Genomic DNA, 16107 nt, shown 5'->3' on the forward strand with positions numbered 1-16107 from the left:
TGGAGCATGACTTGCCCTTTGCTGGGTAGACATGGGAGGGGGAGTATGTTCCACCACTGAAGTAGCATGGTTTGCTCTTTGAGCCACTTGCTTCCTGTTTTTTTCTGCTGCTGCTGTTCCAGTTTGGGTAGCGTGAGATGGCATCAATCTCTTGCTTTATGGGAATAGACTTATTTCCATGGAATGTCTTAAGCTGTGTCTGGGTCACTTTGTGGGTTCTGCACATAATGGTTGCTTTTTCAAGCATAAGTTCATCACCTTCAGCCAGGAGCTTCTCACGTACGTTTTGGTTTAGTATTCTGCACACTATGCGATTGCAGACCATTTCATTTGGGTCTGAGTAAGAACATGGTTTCACTAATGTCTTGAGCTCTGTAATATATTTCTCTACGCTTTCTGCCTTAGTTTGGTCTCGTTTTTGGAACAGATACCATGCAAAAACTGTGTTCTTCTGTGGTGATGCATACGCCTTAAATTTCTCAAGGTACCATTTGATTTTGTTCTGTTCCTCATCTGCAACAATGAAGATGTTGAATATTTCTCGTCCTTTTGCTCCAGCCCAGATAAGTAGGTAGGCACAGAGAGCTTTCTCTGTTTTGCCTGCCAGTGGGCCTGTGAACATCAGTTGGGCATGCTCTTGGAAACAGTCCCATTCTTCTGCTAGGGAGCTGGCTTCCCAGTTGATTGATGGCTGTAGTACATCCATGAGATCCCACTTCTGACACCATGTAATACTTTTCTAGTATAAAGGTTTATTGACTACCTACAAAGAAAAGCAACATCTAAGCACAGCACAAGCATTAAGTAAGCACAAGCATGGTATAGGCACAAACAGGGAATTAAGCACAAGCATTAAGCAGGAATTAAGCGGAATGCTACAAAGGGTGGGGGGCTAAAGTTATATTGGCAGTTCACAAAACCTTAAATTGCCAGGGAACTTCGTGGGCGGGTGTAAAAAGGGAGGCTTTGAATAGATCGGGGGGGAGGAGGAGCGTGCGTAGCTGTGTTGGCATCAGGCGGCTTGGTGCTGCGGTGAGTTGCTAGTAGTAGTAGTATTGATAAGCTTCAGCATTAATCAATCTTCTTGGATAAGAGCTAAATCTTTCCAAGACATTATGCATAATTGCTTTTTGTTTGACATTTATTCTGTCATTCCAGCTGTTTATTTCCAGCTTTTTCAACCATCTACCTTTTATCAACCGTTTTTTAAACCATCTGCCTTTTTTCAACTGCTTTTTTAACCATTTCTAGTTTAAATTTGAAGTTCTAGGGGGGAGCTGCCCCCCTCCTTCTGTACACCCATGTCAGAGGTTTATATGACATTCCCTACCCCTCTGGCTTGAAAAATTGAATTTAACCTCATTGGCCTATTGCCAAAAGAGATAGGCAATATTTATGACATTCAAGCTGCTCAGCCATAAAAACTTACCCCAAATGGGTTTTAACTGGATGTCTCTTCAAGAACAAGAGGACATGATCAAAAACTTTTTAAGAAGCATGCCAACTCAAGGTTATGTAACAAATTATTTTCTAATTAGGTGATGATTCTATTACCTTAAAGCTAAAATTCTAGTTTAGCTACTTTTTGCTATCTTGGAAGGGAGTTAGGTTAGGAAAATGAAACTTTCAATAATGAATCTAGGACCAGAAACATACTTTGGGAAGGTATTGACAAGCTTCCATGTTATTCCTCTTCTGATCTCTAAGCATTTTTAGTTATCAGTTTCTTTTTCTTTGGTTTTAGTTTTGAAAATGCAATTCCTGCTATTTGAGTAGAATTTCAAGCCATATTAGTAGAATTTTTCTAAATTTCAGAAATGTATTTGCAGATCTTTAAAACCTCATAAATTAGGATTGAGCAAAGTTGAGAACAGTTTTCTTGCACTTCATTTAAGCAGAAGATCTGTTTTGCAAGGTTTCACTTTTATAACACAGGGGTTTGTAAAGGTCATTGCCCTCTGAAGAGAGAAAGAGTGAAGGTAGGTACTTCCTAATACATTTCCACAGCTTACTTTAGTCTGTAGACTAAAGTACCATCCCCGAAGGTTTCATTTTCCTAATAAACCCTATTCCAAGATAGCAAAAAGTAGCTAAACTAAAATTTTACCTACAAATTGCAGTTTGGAGCAATCTAAGGATTTCTCCATTTAGAGCTCCAGAGCAGATGATTTAAATTGTATTCAAATTTTTTAAGTGACCAGGTGCAGTATGCTGACCAATAGTTTCACAGTTGAGTTTATACTCCCTGGAGAACCACTGTTTGAAGATGTCTACAGATTCAGCAGTAACCGTTTTTTCAGAGAGTTTATTCCAACTGTTGACAGTTCTTGAGGAAAAGAATTGAGAGCAGACTCTGGATATGGTAAACTGCATAGGCCTAGGTGATGACCTCTTTAGTAGGAAAGGGTAAACTGCATAGGTGATAAAAAATTTTAGGTGATGACCTCTAGTTCTTGAGTTAGAACCAACAGTGTGAAATAGGCCTACAAGCATTGGGAGTTTCTCTAATCACTCTGCCAATACCTACTGAGTCATTCAAATTATCAGTTGACAATGAATAGTGCAACAAGCCCAGGCAATTAGTTTGGGATTTGCCTGATCACACTATCTTCAGTGACAGCCTGTCAGTGACAGGAAACTACAGGATCATCCTATCCTATCCCTGGAAAAGTTTGATTCAAGGTAATGACATTTCCCCTGACTAATGAATGCTGTCTCTAAATAATTTACCAAACTATTCACATCTTCCTGTATAAAGACCACATAAAGTGGGAAGGATATACCCCAATAATGCTTCATACCAGCTGCAAACATTTTAATTAGGCTATGCTGTTGGAATACCTGTGGCAAATCATTTATAAATAAACAAAATAAAACTGCTAAAAATCAACCACCTGGGGGAACCCATGGATCAAATTTATTTGTATTGGTCAAATGGGTCCAAACCTTTATTTTTATAAGGTTTTCAGGATTCCTCAAACTTGAATACTAAAAATTCGATACTAAAAATTGAATACTAAAAACCCTACTCAGATTACCTTCTGGTCGTTTTGAGTTTGACTTAAGAAAGCTAATAACATAAGAGCTAATAACATAAGAGCTAATAACATAAGAGAGGGATAAAGAATTAGAAAGGAAAGAATTGAGAAGAGGTGGAGTCAAAGAAGGAGAGTGAGAGGATAAGATACAAAAGAAAAATTAAAACATTAACTCATGCAGCAGCAGCAGCAGCAGGATTTCGGACCTTTCTTGACAGTAGATGTCACTTAGGTCCTCATTCAATGGTTTCTCAAAATATCACATTAGAAAGTTGAAAATGTAAGGAAGGGGTGAATTGTCACTATAATTTTACACTGCACTTATATTCAAGATGCACCAAATTTAAGTAATAAACTGGACTATATCTTCTTATCTGCTCCTACGTCTTGTAAAAACTGCACTACAAGTCGACAAATTTGCATATTAATTTTTTCATCAGCAATGCCTCTCAAAAAGTAGTTCTAAATTAGGGCACATAGAATTCTGTGCAAATAACTTTGCTAAATATTGTCTCTGATGTTGGTAATTATCACAATCTAGTAGAACATGCGTAATTGTCTCTTCATTGTTGCAATGTTCGTCTTCTCCAAAGAATCTTGCACAATAAGATTGAACCCCATCATATTGAGATCTTAGATGAAAGATGATAACTCCTTCTTTTCTTGTTAGTTTCTCATATATTTTTAGTTCGTGTCTTCTTGGTGTTTTGTAAGTGACAAAGTAATTACCTGACAAGTTCCTACTTTCTTCAAAAGAGAACTTATCTAGGCTCTGTACCACTTTTTCAATCATCTTAACTTCCTTAGGGGAGTCACACTCACTAAAGGGGCCTGTCATTTTGGTGGCCTGCTTTGCAGCATTGTCTGCTATTTCATTACCATCAATCCCAACGTGAGCTGGCACCCATTGTAGAATAACTTTATGGTTTTTACATACGGATGTAAATGCAGAATAAGAGGCAGTTACTTCCCTAATTGACATCCTGTCTCTAATTACGCTGTTGATGACATCTATGGAGGCTTTAGAATCTGAACATATAACAATATTAGGATAGCTCTGCAGATTGGTTCCTATAAATTCCAAAGCCTTCTTTATAGCAATAATTTCTGCTTGGAATACTGATGTTTCATTTGGTAACTTGAATTGGTTTGTAATTTGCAGCTTTGGGATTACAAATGCAGCCCCAACTGGTGTGTCTTGTCCAGTTTTTGATCCATCTGTATATATATGTAGGAAGTCATGGTAGAAGTTTGCCATGTGTAACTTAAAGCTGACTGCAAGATTATACCAAGACATTTCACCAATATTATTTACAGACTCAAGATGGCTTTGTTCCCAAGGCAGTAATGGCGGGTTATCTGGGACCTTTAGCATATCAGTTATTTTTAAACTGTGGTCAATTGAGAGCACAGTTGAATAGCTCGTTCAAAGATGTTTATTTGATTACGTTTATTTTGACTGTTGGCTGTGATAAAGGCACCTGGTTTTACTATTCTTGATTTTACTGGGTGTGTTTTGTCTACAGCTTCTTGATATATTTCAATACTGCTATACCTCTTCTTGTTTCCAAATCCTCGAGGCCACTCTCTGATAACAGGAATGGTATTGGTGTTGTATTTGTTGCTCCAAAGGAAATCCTCAGAGCTGAATTCTGTATGGTATCGAGTCTTTTAAGGGTTGATTGTGGAGCTGATTGGTATATTGTTGCAGCAAATTCAAGCTTTGGTCTAATATATTTTTTGAAAAACTCTATCTGGAATTTGGCTCTGCTGCCCGAAGAGATCCTTGTTAGTGATTTCATGACATTTAGTCTTCTGGTACGCGCTGCTGTAGTGTAATCTATGTGGGGATTCCAATTTAGATTCCTATCAATAATACAGCCTAGAAACTTCATTAAATAACATATTCGATTTTCCTGCCACCTAAAGTTAATGTTGGAGCAATGATAGAAATTTTTCTGGTTATAAGCATCCCTTTGGTTTTATGCAAGGAGAAGTTGATGTCAACACTGGCTGGCCAATTCTGTACTTGTTGCAATACAGCCTGTATGTTTTTTGTGACTTCACTGATGTTTCTTCCTGTAACCCAGAAAACTTTATCATCTGCAGATATGCTTGCTCTGGATGGTCCATTATCAAGTGGTATATCCTAAACTCCGATATTATAGAAATCAGGTCCCAATGCTGATCCCTGTGGTACACCCCTTTTTACTTTCAAGGTGTCAGTGGAGATGGTGTTGCCTACTCTAATACAGATTTCACAGTCTTCAATGTAACTTTAAACAAATTTTAATAGTCTTCCGCATATACCACTTTCAATAACGCCATTCAAAATTTGTCTATGCGTCAAGGAGTCAAAGGCACTGTCAACATCTAAGAACACAGCAATCATAATGAGCTTATTCTGAATCGAGTATTTGGCATCACGTTGAAAACATACCAGGTTGTCAATGGTCCTTCTATTCTTCCTAAAACCACAGTAAGCATCTTTGAGAAATTTCTTTTTTCAATTTCCCAGTTCAACCTCCTTTTTACAAGCCTTTCATAGACTTTGCTTAAAACAGGCAAGAGTGTAATAAAGCGATGGTTTTCAATAATTGAGCAGTCTTTATTAGCTTTAGGAATCATTATTGATGTTGCTGATTTCCTGATTTTTGGGAAATAACCAGTAGCCCATGCCTGATTAATTAAGTCAAGGAGGCATGATATCCATACATCACTTAGATTGGAAACAAACTGAGGGAAAACCATGTCTGATCCAGGAGCAGTTATTGGAAGGTTGGATATAACATTTTGTATTTCTGCTAAAGTAAATGGCTTATTGTATGGCTCATGTAATTCTCATTTGGAAATTCTGTTGAACTTAGAGGTTTGGAAAATGACAGCAGTTATATCATGATCAATTTTACCCACTGTTCTGTTTAGCAGCTCTAAACTTGCCTTAGCCTTTTCTGCTTCAGTGAGAAGAGGATTGCTATTATATATCATAGGTGGGCTATTGGTTTTTGGATAGGGTTTGTTCATCATGTGTCTAAGGAATGAATAAACTTTGTTTGCTGGAGTCTTGAAATCAAGATGCTCCATAAATTCTCTGATACTTTTGTTTTTTGCTGCTGAAACTGATTTTTTAAATTTTGCATATGATTTTTTCAATTCAATAAGATTGGGTAAGGTAGTTGCAGCACTGTATATTCTGGCTTTTTTCTTATAAATTTTTTTTTGACTCTTTACACTCTCTATTCCACCAAATGCTGCTTTTTACCTTCTTATCAACCCTCCCAGTAAAAGGCATAGACATGTTTGCAGTGTCTTTTTTTCCTGAAATAGGAGAATTCTAGCATCAATAGAGGTATTGGTGGTCAAAATGTTTTTAATAGGAACTTGATTCAGATTATCTTTAAAAACTGACCAGTTAACCCTTTTTATCTGAAACCTGTATCCATTACCATGATTTGTTGAAGGTGATCTGCAATTAGATTGTCTATTTGACTCTATTGCTAAATGGATAGGAGAATGGTCACTAAACAGTAATGTTTGAGATGGGATACAAATGAATATAATACTTGCCATACTTGGGCTGGCCATAATCAGGTCAATTGTAGTTTCAACTTGGGATAGAGGATTACGTCTGGTGGGAAGCCTTTTGGGTGTTATGAGGCAGATGTTGTTTTCCAGCAGCAACCTTTCCAAGCTTCTTCCAGATGAATTAACTAAGTCACACTTGCACCATACTTTACTATGGGCATTAAAATCACCCAATATAATCAGATCCTCATTGCTTGGTACTAGATTGCATAGCTTTTTTATTAAATCACCAACAATGGGATTGTTCCCACTAGAATTGTAGACATTGAATAAATTAAAAAACCTGCCATCATCTAGTGTTATTTTGCAGCCAACAAGTTCCATGCCCCATTGACAGTTTTCTTCTATATCGACCTCAATACAAGTAAAGTAAATATTATTTTTTAAGCAAATTAAAACTCCTCCATTGGTTCCATTAGTTCTATCTCTCCTGATAATGTTATAGTTTCTAAAATTCATTCTTAATGTGAGTAGGGTTCAAAACCCCTATGTTTTCTAAAAGCCAGAATACAATTTGTACTTTACTGAAAAAAAAATTCAAATGAGTTTACTGAAAAAAAATGTGCATTCTCAATTTAATATACACATGCTGATATTTATTGCCTAAAATCTTAATTAATTTTTGATTTCTTAAAGTTACAAAAGTGGAAATATTTCAAAGAATTGTTTTCAGTAAAGCTCCAATGACGCAGTAGGTTTTAGGCTTCTGCAGTGATATGATACCCAAACTCTTGTTTGTAGTTATTTTTATTTGATTCAAACTTGATTTGCATATTCAATTTAAGTTTCACTCGTTTTAAGATTTATTTATTTGTTTACATTATAATATATTGTATGTTTGTTCGCATTGATTGTTTATTTAATTTCTGTTCGTTTTAAGTTTCATTTATACTTTAATAGCAAAATATTTCTTTTTGTTTTAAGCTTGATTTTCATATTCAATCTAAGCATTACTCGCTTTAAGATCTATTCATTTATATTATTAATTAGTGTATGTTTTTTTTTACTGTGTTTTATTTGATTTCTGTTCGTTTTGGGTTTCATTTATTCTTTAATAATAATTTCTGTTCGTTTTGATTTTGAATTTTAAAATGTATTTTAGTATGCTGAACTTAGTTTTCAAAATGCCATTAATTTTATTTTTAAAACTTATTTTTCGCAAAGTTTTTTTTAATTAATTGTTGTTTGTTTTTGATTGCAAAAAGTTTCAAGTTTTTTTTGGCATGGAGGGGGTTCTAACTGTCCAATTATTCTTGACTTTAAAAAAGGGATCTAAAACTTTGAATTTAAATGGAATGAGGCTTTTATCAAAGTATACAAATAGCTCTTTGATAAAAACCTTATATATGAACAATAGACAGCTTGCATAACTTGTGGACAGCAATTGACAACAATGAATGGATTGAAAAAATAGCTCCAATCAGGGGGTTTAGACCATTTCACTTACTGGCACAAAGGGATCACGACTGTTTGGAATTGACCTTAATAGGAATTTGTGTGCCAAAGCAATTTTGCATCTATCACAGAGTATGTATTTTAACCTTATAATTGGATATTTATAATGGATTTCCTATATGTTCTTCCCATACAAAACCCCTTCCCATAAGTTATAAACCCCCTTAATAAGTTATGCCCCAGGACATAACTTACAACGCCTACCCTTGGGCCCTGGTGGGCTGTGTCGACACCTGAGTTTTTTGCTATCAGAACTTTGAACTATTTTAACAAAATTTCTATCTCAAAATTTTTATCTTATGCGTTTAGGGCGAGGAAGAGGTAGAGGGGCTAGTTGCCCTTCAATCTCTTTTGACTCTTAAAAAGTTAAAAAGAACTTTCAATTTTCAATAAAATGAGCCCTCTCTAAAGTTTATACGAGCATCCCTTGTAGCGATGAAAAAAAGTATTTGTAGGGATGAAAAAATTGGCTGGCTATACTAAGTATTGTACTAAATACTGACCGCGTCAAAGGCGATATTATGCACAAAGGTCGTGAACTTACACCTTATAAGTTCTCCGATTGCGCCACTCATAGTGATAAGGATCATTCCAATATGGCTTACGCCATCCTCAAATAATGAGAGAAAATAAAAGGTGTAGCCATGTAAATGTGTCCTCTTCTCTTTGAGCTATCTGGAGATCAGATTCAGCTAGGAGTGCTACGTTGGAGACATGCGAACTAAGTAGCTATCATTAGGCTGGATACGGACATATAAAATGAAATAAACACAGGTAAAAAAGTAATAGATTTATTGAAACTTACATATTTAGGTGAACAGCAGTGGGTCACTCCAAATGACAATAACGGTGACCAAGATACAACATGAAAGAATTTAAGACTTCCATCTGAATGGTCCTGGTTCTCAAATACGAATATCTTCAAAAAGCACTTCTACCCCACTATCAAACTTAGCTCTTTAGTCTTGCGCTGTAAGAACTGGCTCACAACTGGCCCGAGTGGCCCCAAGGATGCGAACCTTTCGTCCAATAATTGCTTTTATATATTTCTGATGATTCAAGGGTTCACACGGTTCTTACCATTTAAACTTCCTTAGAAATATTGTGCGTAGCATTTTTTTTTGTTACTAATTATCTTAGCGAAATTCAAACCGACTAGCCTCGTTGTTTGACTGAAGCTAGAATGCAATTTCTCTTTTTGCTGATTAAGAATTTAGACTCTTGGAAGCGGTATTTGATCTCAATTAGGGGACGTTTAATTTCTGTCCGAATCATCTTTAGAAGGAAAGAATCTTGTATTTTAAATATATCGCATTTTGCTCCCGGTACATATTACCTGACCCATCAATTAATGACGCCCCGTCATTAGCAATTGCTTGCCTTTGGTTTTTTAAAGGTTTGCCATTTATTAACTATTTCTTCTACATAATTGTTTTATATTTATGTTATGGCTTAATCAGGAGTGCTAAAAATTTTATCTATTACTTTTCTTATTTATTCTACATCCCTATCTAAAATTCATCTACCGGACTAAGATTATTCATGGTTCTAGGCTAGCTACTATACTAAAGATTTTTTAATTCAATTTTTACAAGGCTTTTTTTTTATTTTTCTTTCTATATGGCATAATACATTCTATCTGCGCAACATAAAATGAATGACATGATAATACTACACCTAATTCTACTTGAACGTCTAGCAGTACATACATGAATGATTTATAACAAACAATATTGAGTTTACCATGTTCACTGGTAACATTAAAACACTTTCACTATTGGGATTTTTGAATTATGAAAGTTATTAGGAAGTAACATATGTAAATTCACATCTATTTCATCACCTTCGAGTCTTTAGTGTACTCCATACTTCTGTTGTAAATTATTGTCCTTCACTCTTTTTGTCTTGGCAAAAATTTTGAAGCATTTATGTTATGGTTTCTTCATGGAACAGTTCGAGCCTGATTGTGTTCCCACGACAAGTTTTCTCTAATTGTCAACTGGGAAATGATGCTTCCCACTACAGGTGTTGGCATATGCTATCAGAGTTCATTCTCACCTGCCTTTTTTTTATAGTTCATAGGGTGCCTTATCATTAAGGGGTCTAACACTGGGAGTGCGTTTATTTTCTTCTCAGCATATCATTTTTAGGATATTTTGAGGCACATAGAGAATGTATTCTCACGTTAACTTAATTAGAGGAAGTCAGAATTATCTTTAGAAAGAAGGAACTGTATTTTGGTATTTTAAATACATCGCATTTTACTCATGGTACACCTTTCCATAAGAAATAATATGAAGGATTTGGAGAATCCTTAAATTACAACCCTTGCCCTGAGGGCTTTGGGGGAGTTGTAATCCTCAAAGACCTAATTTCCAGAACTTAAAACTACGTTTAATAAAATGGCTGTCTTAAAATTTTGATTGGGTGGGTTTGGGGGAAGGGTGGGTATTGGGGGGGGGGGGCTAGGTGCCCTCCAATCACTTTTGACTATTAAAAAGGGCACTAGACCTTTGAATTTCCAATTAAATGTGCCTGTTTTGAAGTTTCTACAACAAAGCCTTCTATAAAACCTTATATGCCCCCAGGGCATAACTTAAAACTCTTGCCCTGAGGGTTGTGGGGGAGTTTCCTCCTCAAAAACATATTTTCTATCTGGAAATCAGCTACACTGAAAAAATGGCTATCTAAAAAGTTTGATTGGATGTGTTTGGGGAAATGATGGGCGTGGGGGGGGGGGGGCTAGTTGCCCTTCAATCACTTTCGACTATTAAAAAGGGCACGAACCCTTTAATTTCCAATCGAATGAGCCTGTTTTGAAGTTTCTACGACAATGCCTTCTATAAAAACCTTATATGCCCCCAGGGCATAACTTAAAACCCTTGCCCTGAGGGTTGTGGGGGAGTGTCCTCCTCAAAAATATTTCCAATCAGAAAATCAACTATGCTGAACAAAAATGGCTATCTCAAAATTTTGATTGGATGTGTTTGGGGTAATGATGGAAGTAGGGGGGGGGGGTAGTTGCCCTTCAATAACTTTTGACTATTAAAAAGGGCACTATCCCTTTGAATTTTCAATTGAATGAGCCTTTTTTGAAGTTTCTATGACAACGCCTTCTATAAAAACCTTACATGCCCCCAGGGCATAACTTAAAACCCTTGCCCTGAGGGTTGTGGGGGATTGTCCTCCTCAAAAACATGTTTTCTATCTGAAAATCAACTATGCTGAACAACATACCTATCTCAAAATTTTGATTAGATGTGTTTTGGAGAATGATGGGCGTGGAGGGGGGCTAGTCACCCTCCAATCACTTTCAACTATTAAAAAGGGCACTATCCATTTGAATTTCCAATCGAATGAGCCTTTTTTAAAGTTTCTACAACAATGCCTTCTATAAAAACCTTATATGCCCCCAGGGCATATCTGAAAACCCTTGCCCTGAAGGTTCTGGGGGAGTGTCCTCCTCAAAAACATATTTTCTATCTGGAAATCAACTATGCTGAACAAAATGGCTATCTGAAAATTTTGATTGGATGTGTTTGGGGAAATGATGGACGTGGGGGGGGGAGGGGGCTAGTTACACTTCAATCACGATCAACTAATAAAAAGGGCACTAGCCCTTTAACTTCCAGTTGAATGAGCATGTTTTGAAGTTTCTACAACAAGGCCTTCTATAAAAACCCTACATGCCCCCAGGGCATAATTTAAAACCCTTGCCCTGAGGGTTGTGAGGGAGCGTCCTCCTCAAAAATATATTTTCTATCTGGAAATCAACTATCCTGAACAAAATGGCTATCTGAAAATTTTGATTGGATGTGTTTGGGGAAATGATGGGCGTGGGGGGGGGGGTTGGGAAGGGTGCTAGTTACACTCCAATCACTATTGACTAATAAAAAGGGCACTAGCCCTTTAATTTCCAATCAAATGAGCATGTTTTGAAGTTTCTACGACAACGCCTTCTATAAAAACCATATATGCCCCCAGGGCATAACTTAAAACCCTTGCCCTGAGGGTTGTGGGGGAGTATCCTCCTCAAAAATATATTTCCTATCTGGAAATCAACTACGCTGAACAAAATGGCTATCTCAAAATTTTGATTGGATGTGTTTGGGGGAATGATGGGCGTGGGGGGGGGCTAGTTGCCCTCCAATCATTTTGGACTATTAAAAAGGGCACTAGCTCTTTCAATTGAATGAGCCTGTTTTGAAGTTTCTACAACAATGCCTTCTATAAAAACCTTATATGCCCCCAGGGCATAACTTAAAACCATTGCCCTGAGTGTTGTGGGGGAGTGTCCTCCTCAAAAACATACTTTCTATCTGGAAATCAACTATGCTGAACAAAATGGCTATCTGAAAATTTTGATTGGATGTGTTTGGGGAAATGATGGGCGTGGGGGGGGGGGGGGCTAGTTACACTTCAATCACAATCAACTAATAAAAAGGGCACTAGCCCTTTAACTTCCAATTGAATGAGCATGTTTTGAAGTTTCTACAACAAGGCCTTCTATAAAAACCCTATATGCCCCCAGGGCATAATTTAAAACCCTGGCCCTGCGGGTTGTGGGGGAGTGTCCTCCTCAAAAATATATTTTCTATCTGGAAATCAACTATGCTGAACAAAATGGATATCTCAAAATTTTGATTGGTTGTGTTTGGGGAAATGATGGGCATGGGGGGGGGCGGGTGCTAGTTACACTCCAATCACTATCGACTAATAAAAAGGGCACTAGCCCTTTAATTTCCAATCAAATGAGCATGTTTTGAAGTTTCTACAACAATGCCTTCTATAAAAACCTTATATGCCCCCAGGGCATAAATTAAAACCCTTGCCCTGAGGGTTGTGGGGGAGTATCCTCCTCAAAAATATATTTCCTATCTGGAAATCAACTACGCTGAACAAAATGGCTATCTCTAAATTTTGATTGGATGTGTTTGGGGGAATGATGGGCGTGGGGGGGGGGACTAGTTGCCCTCCAATCATTTTGGACTATTAAAAAGGGCACTAGCTCTTTCAATTGAATGAGCCTGTTTTGAAGTTTCTACAACAACGCCTTCTATAAAAACCTTATATGCCCCCAGGGCATAACTTAAAACCCTTGCCCTGAGGGTTGTGGGGGAGTGTCCTGCTAAAAAAAATACTTTCTATCTGGAAATCAACTATGCTGAACAAAATGGCTATCTGGAAATTTTGATTGGATGTGTTTGGGGAAATGATGGGCGTGGGGGGGAAGGGGGCTAGTTACACTTCAATCACTATCAACTAAAGAAAAGGGCACTAGCCCTTCAACTTCCAATTGAATGAGCATGTTTTGAAGTTTCTACAACAATGCCTTCTATAAAAACCCTATATGCCTCCAGGGCCTAATTTAAAACCCTTTTCCTGAGGGTTGTGGGGTGGTGTCCTCCTCAAAAATTCATTTTCTATATGGAAATCAACTACGCCGAACAAAATGGCTATCTCAAAATTTTGATTGGATGTGTTCTGGGGGAATGATGGGCATGGGGGTGGGGCTAGTTGCTCTCTAATCATTTTTGACTATTAAAAAGGGCACTAGAACTCTTGATTTCCAATCAAATGAGCCCTCTTTGAAGCTTCTACAATGACCCCTTCCATATGAAGTGACTCTGGCAAAAAAAATAAAATAATAATAAAACATTGGTGCAGTCTGGCCGTTACTATAGGCAACAGTACAGTGTTGCCTCTGATTGAGCATTCCAAGACATTATTTTAAGGGCCATGATGCATATCTAATGAAGCATTATTAAGCAGACAAACATTTGAAATCTTTTGCTGATTAAGGGAGCCTAAATTTAATTCTTCTACCAACTTACAGAGCTTTTCAATACAAACTGGTAGGCTTAGGCTTGATAAATTCATAAGATCTCATATCTGGGCTGCATAATAGGTCAATTACTAACTTTTCAGCTGCTTCTGTTTTGGATGATTTTACAAGTCTGTCAGTGATCTGGCTTTGTGAGGTCTGATTGATCTGATTGTGATGTAGCCTCCTCTTGTTTAGCACATCAGCATAGCTTTTATAAGCTACCTGTGCCATATGGAACCCAATTTGATATTTTTCAGCTACATGGAGGATTCCTTGGTTTTGCTGCCTTAATGGGCACCAATTGGACATTCATGAGTGACTTCCACCACAATTGGCACACATGTATGCTTTTGGTCTGATTTCAGGGTCTATTGTTTTAAGTGGGCACTGGTTTGACTGGTGTTTCTCTGAGCACCTCAAACATATTGACTCTTTAGCTCTACATTCTTTTTGAATGTGTCCATATTTCTGGCACTTGTGACACTGAAGGACTCTGTAATAGTATTGGTATACCTCCTTTTTTCTTCCAAAGCACCAGATATTTGGTGGTAGGGTCCTACCCTCAAAAATAATTAATACTGCAAGGCTATCTTCAAGTTTTTTAGATTCCTTATTGTATCTTTTCTGTCTTATACCATCTTTCACAGTTGTTGGGGTTTGTAAGCTCTCCTTGATTTCCTCTATGGATAAGTTAAGAGGGCTACCTTTAATTATTCCTCTTACTATAGGTTGAGTTCTTTTTGTCCTTATGGTGATGTTGCAGAGTGTGTTGGTAGATAAAATCTTTACAGCCTCATCTTCACCTTATAGATATAAAAGCATGTTCCTTCTTTCTTTCTTAACTTCAAGCTCAAATTTGGAATTCTTCAATATTGTTTGGATTGATTTTGCAATTTCATAATCAGGAGGGAAGTTTTTCCCACTTTCCTCTATGATAATTTCTAATAACACTTTATAATTTTCTTGTTCTGGGATGATGCACTGTGTATCTTTGTTGATGTAATTTGCTTGAAGTGTTGCAGATTTCCTTTGCTTACACTTTGCAGCTGGACATGTTTCTTTGTCTGGGGACAAGTCTCTCCTTTTTGTGCCAATGTTGGGATTCCGCCCTAGTCTTGGTAATACTAATCCATTTTCATGCACAGCAATACCTTCTATTTTCATTGGATTTCCAGCTGTTCTGAGCTCTTCATCACTGTCATAAGAGGGTAAAGCTGGATAGCACTCTTCATTGAGCACAGAATATTTGTTTGTTGTTGGGATGGTGTAGTTAGGATAAGTGGGAGGCAAAACATAACTATGAGGGACAGAGCTAGGGATAGCCTATGACTTGCAGTTACACATGTTTGAGTTCAGCTCCTTTGAATATCAGCTGGAGTAAAAATTGTTACACTTTGTCTGTTGGGGAGGATACCAATTAGAGGATGAGTGTGAGGGGGTGGAAATTTTGGGTGGGACCAGGTAAAACCTGGTCAGGTAGCTGAAACATTCAGCTAGAATCACAAATGGCATTTTTGATTTGTTAATATAGTCAAAAATTTTTAATAAAATCCAAACAATCACCAATACTCAGAAGAAAATTATAACTTGCTAATAAATACCACACATACAGTAAAAACCTAACCACAGATACCTCTGGCTGACTATTTATTTGTATCCTTATTTTTTTTGTCTAAAAATTCGATCTGATCTGAGAGATTTGAGTCTCCTCTTGACAGCAATGTCAGTTGAGACTTCTTTCAATATGACTAATTTTCTTCCTTCTCAGCACAACACCATTAGCTGCAAATACTTTCAATACAGCAATAATTAATACAACACAGCTTAAATATAAAAATAAAATAAAATCTTACTTTTTATTAGGATTTTTTTTTTTTTTTTTTTTTTTTTTTTTTTTTTTTATAACACGGACATATATAATTGAAAAAACCAACAATAAAACAAATTATACATACAAGATCTATCCCTTTTCAACACTGACAATACAGCAATTACATTACTATCAGCATCAGATAAAATCCTTTTCTCTACCACTTTCCTGTATAAACTTAATGAACAGGTCTATCATCCTATACTTCAAAGAATCCTCATCAATCAAAATTCCTAATGCAAGTGCTACTGAAAATTCTCCTAAATTTTCCTCTTTGCAAAAATTCATCATTTCTTTTCTCAAATTTTCATACTCCTTACATTCAACAACAT

At 36.8% G+C, this 16107-nt stretch overlaps 2 protein-coding genes across 2 annotated transcripts in view; both read right to left on the minus strand.

Moving 5' to 3' along the window:
- Irbp (Inverted repeat-binding protein) overlaps positions 1-16107 on the minus strand; it is a 96578-nt gene that overhangs the window by 75084 nt on the left and 5387 nt on the right. The window lies entirely within an intron of this gene.
- LOC148953761 (uncharacterized) lies at positions 753-4413 on the minus strand. The gene is made up of 2 exons (XM_089085889.1): positions 3768-4413; positions 753-763 (listed from the first exon to the last, which is right to left on the minus strand). Exons 1-2 carry the CDS (start codon positions 4411-4413, stop codon positions 753-755), a joined length of 657 nt encoding a protein of 218 aa, XP_088942015.1.

Source organism: Artemia sp. Qi Xiang Cuo, chromosome 3 (genome assembly GCF_049724085.1).
Source record: "Artemia sp. Qi Xiang Cuo chromosome 3, ASM4972408v1, whole genome shotgun sequence".
NCBI classification, from domain to species: Eukaryota; Metazoa; Arthropoda; class Branchiopoda; order Anostraca; family Artemiidae; genus Artemia; species Artemia sp. Qi Xiang Cuo.

What these genes read in the sequence shown, in the direction of transcription:
- LOC148953761 (XM_089085889.1), bottom strand. Translation starts at nt 4,413, where the DNA reads ATGCTAAAGGTCCCAGATAACCCGCCATTACTGCCTTGGGAACAAAGC.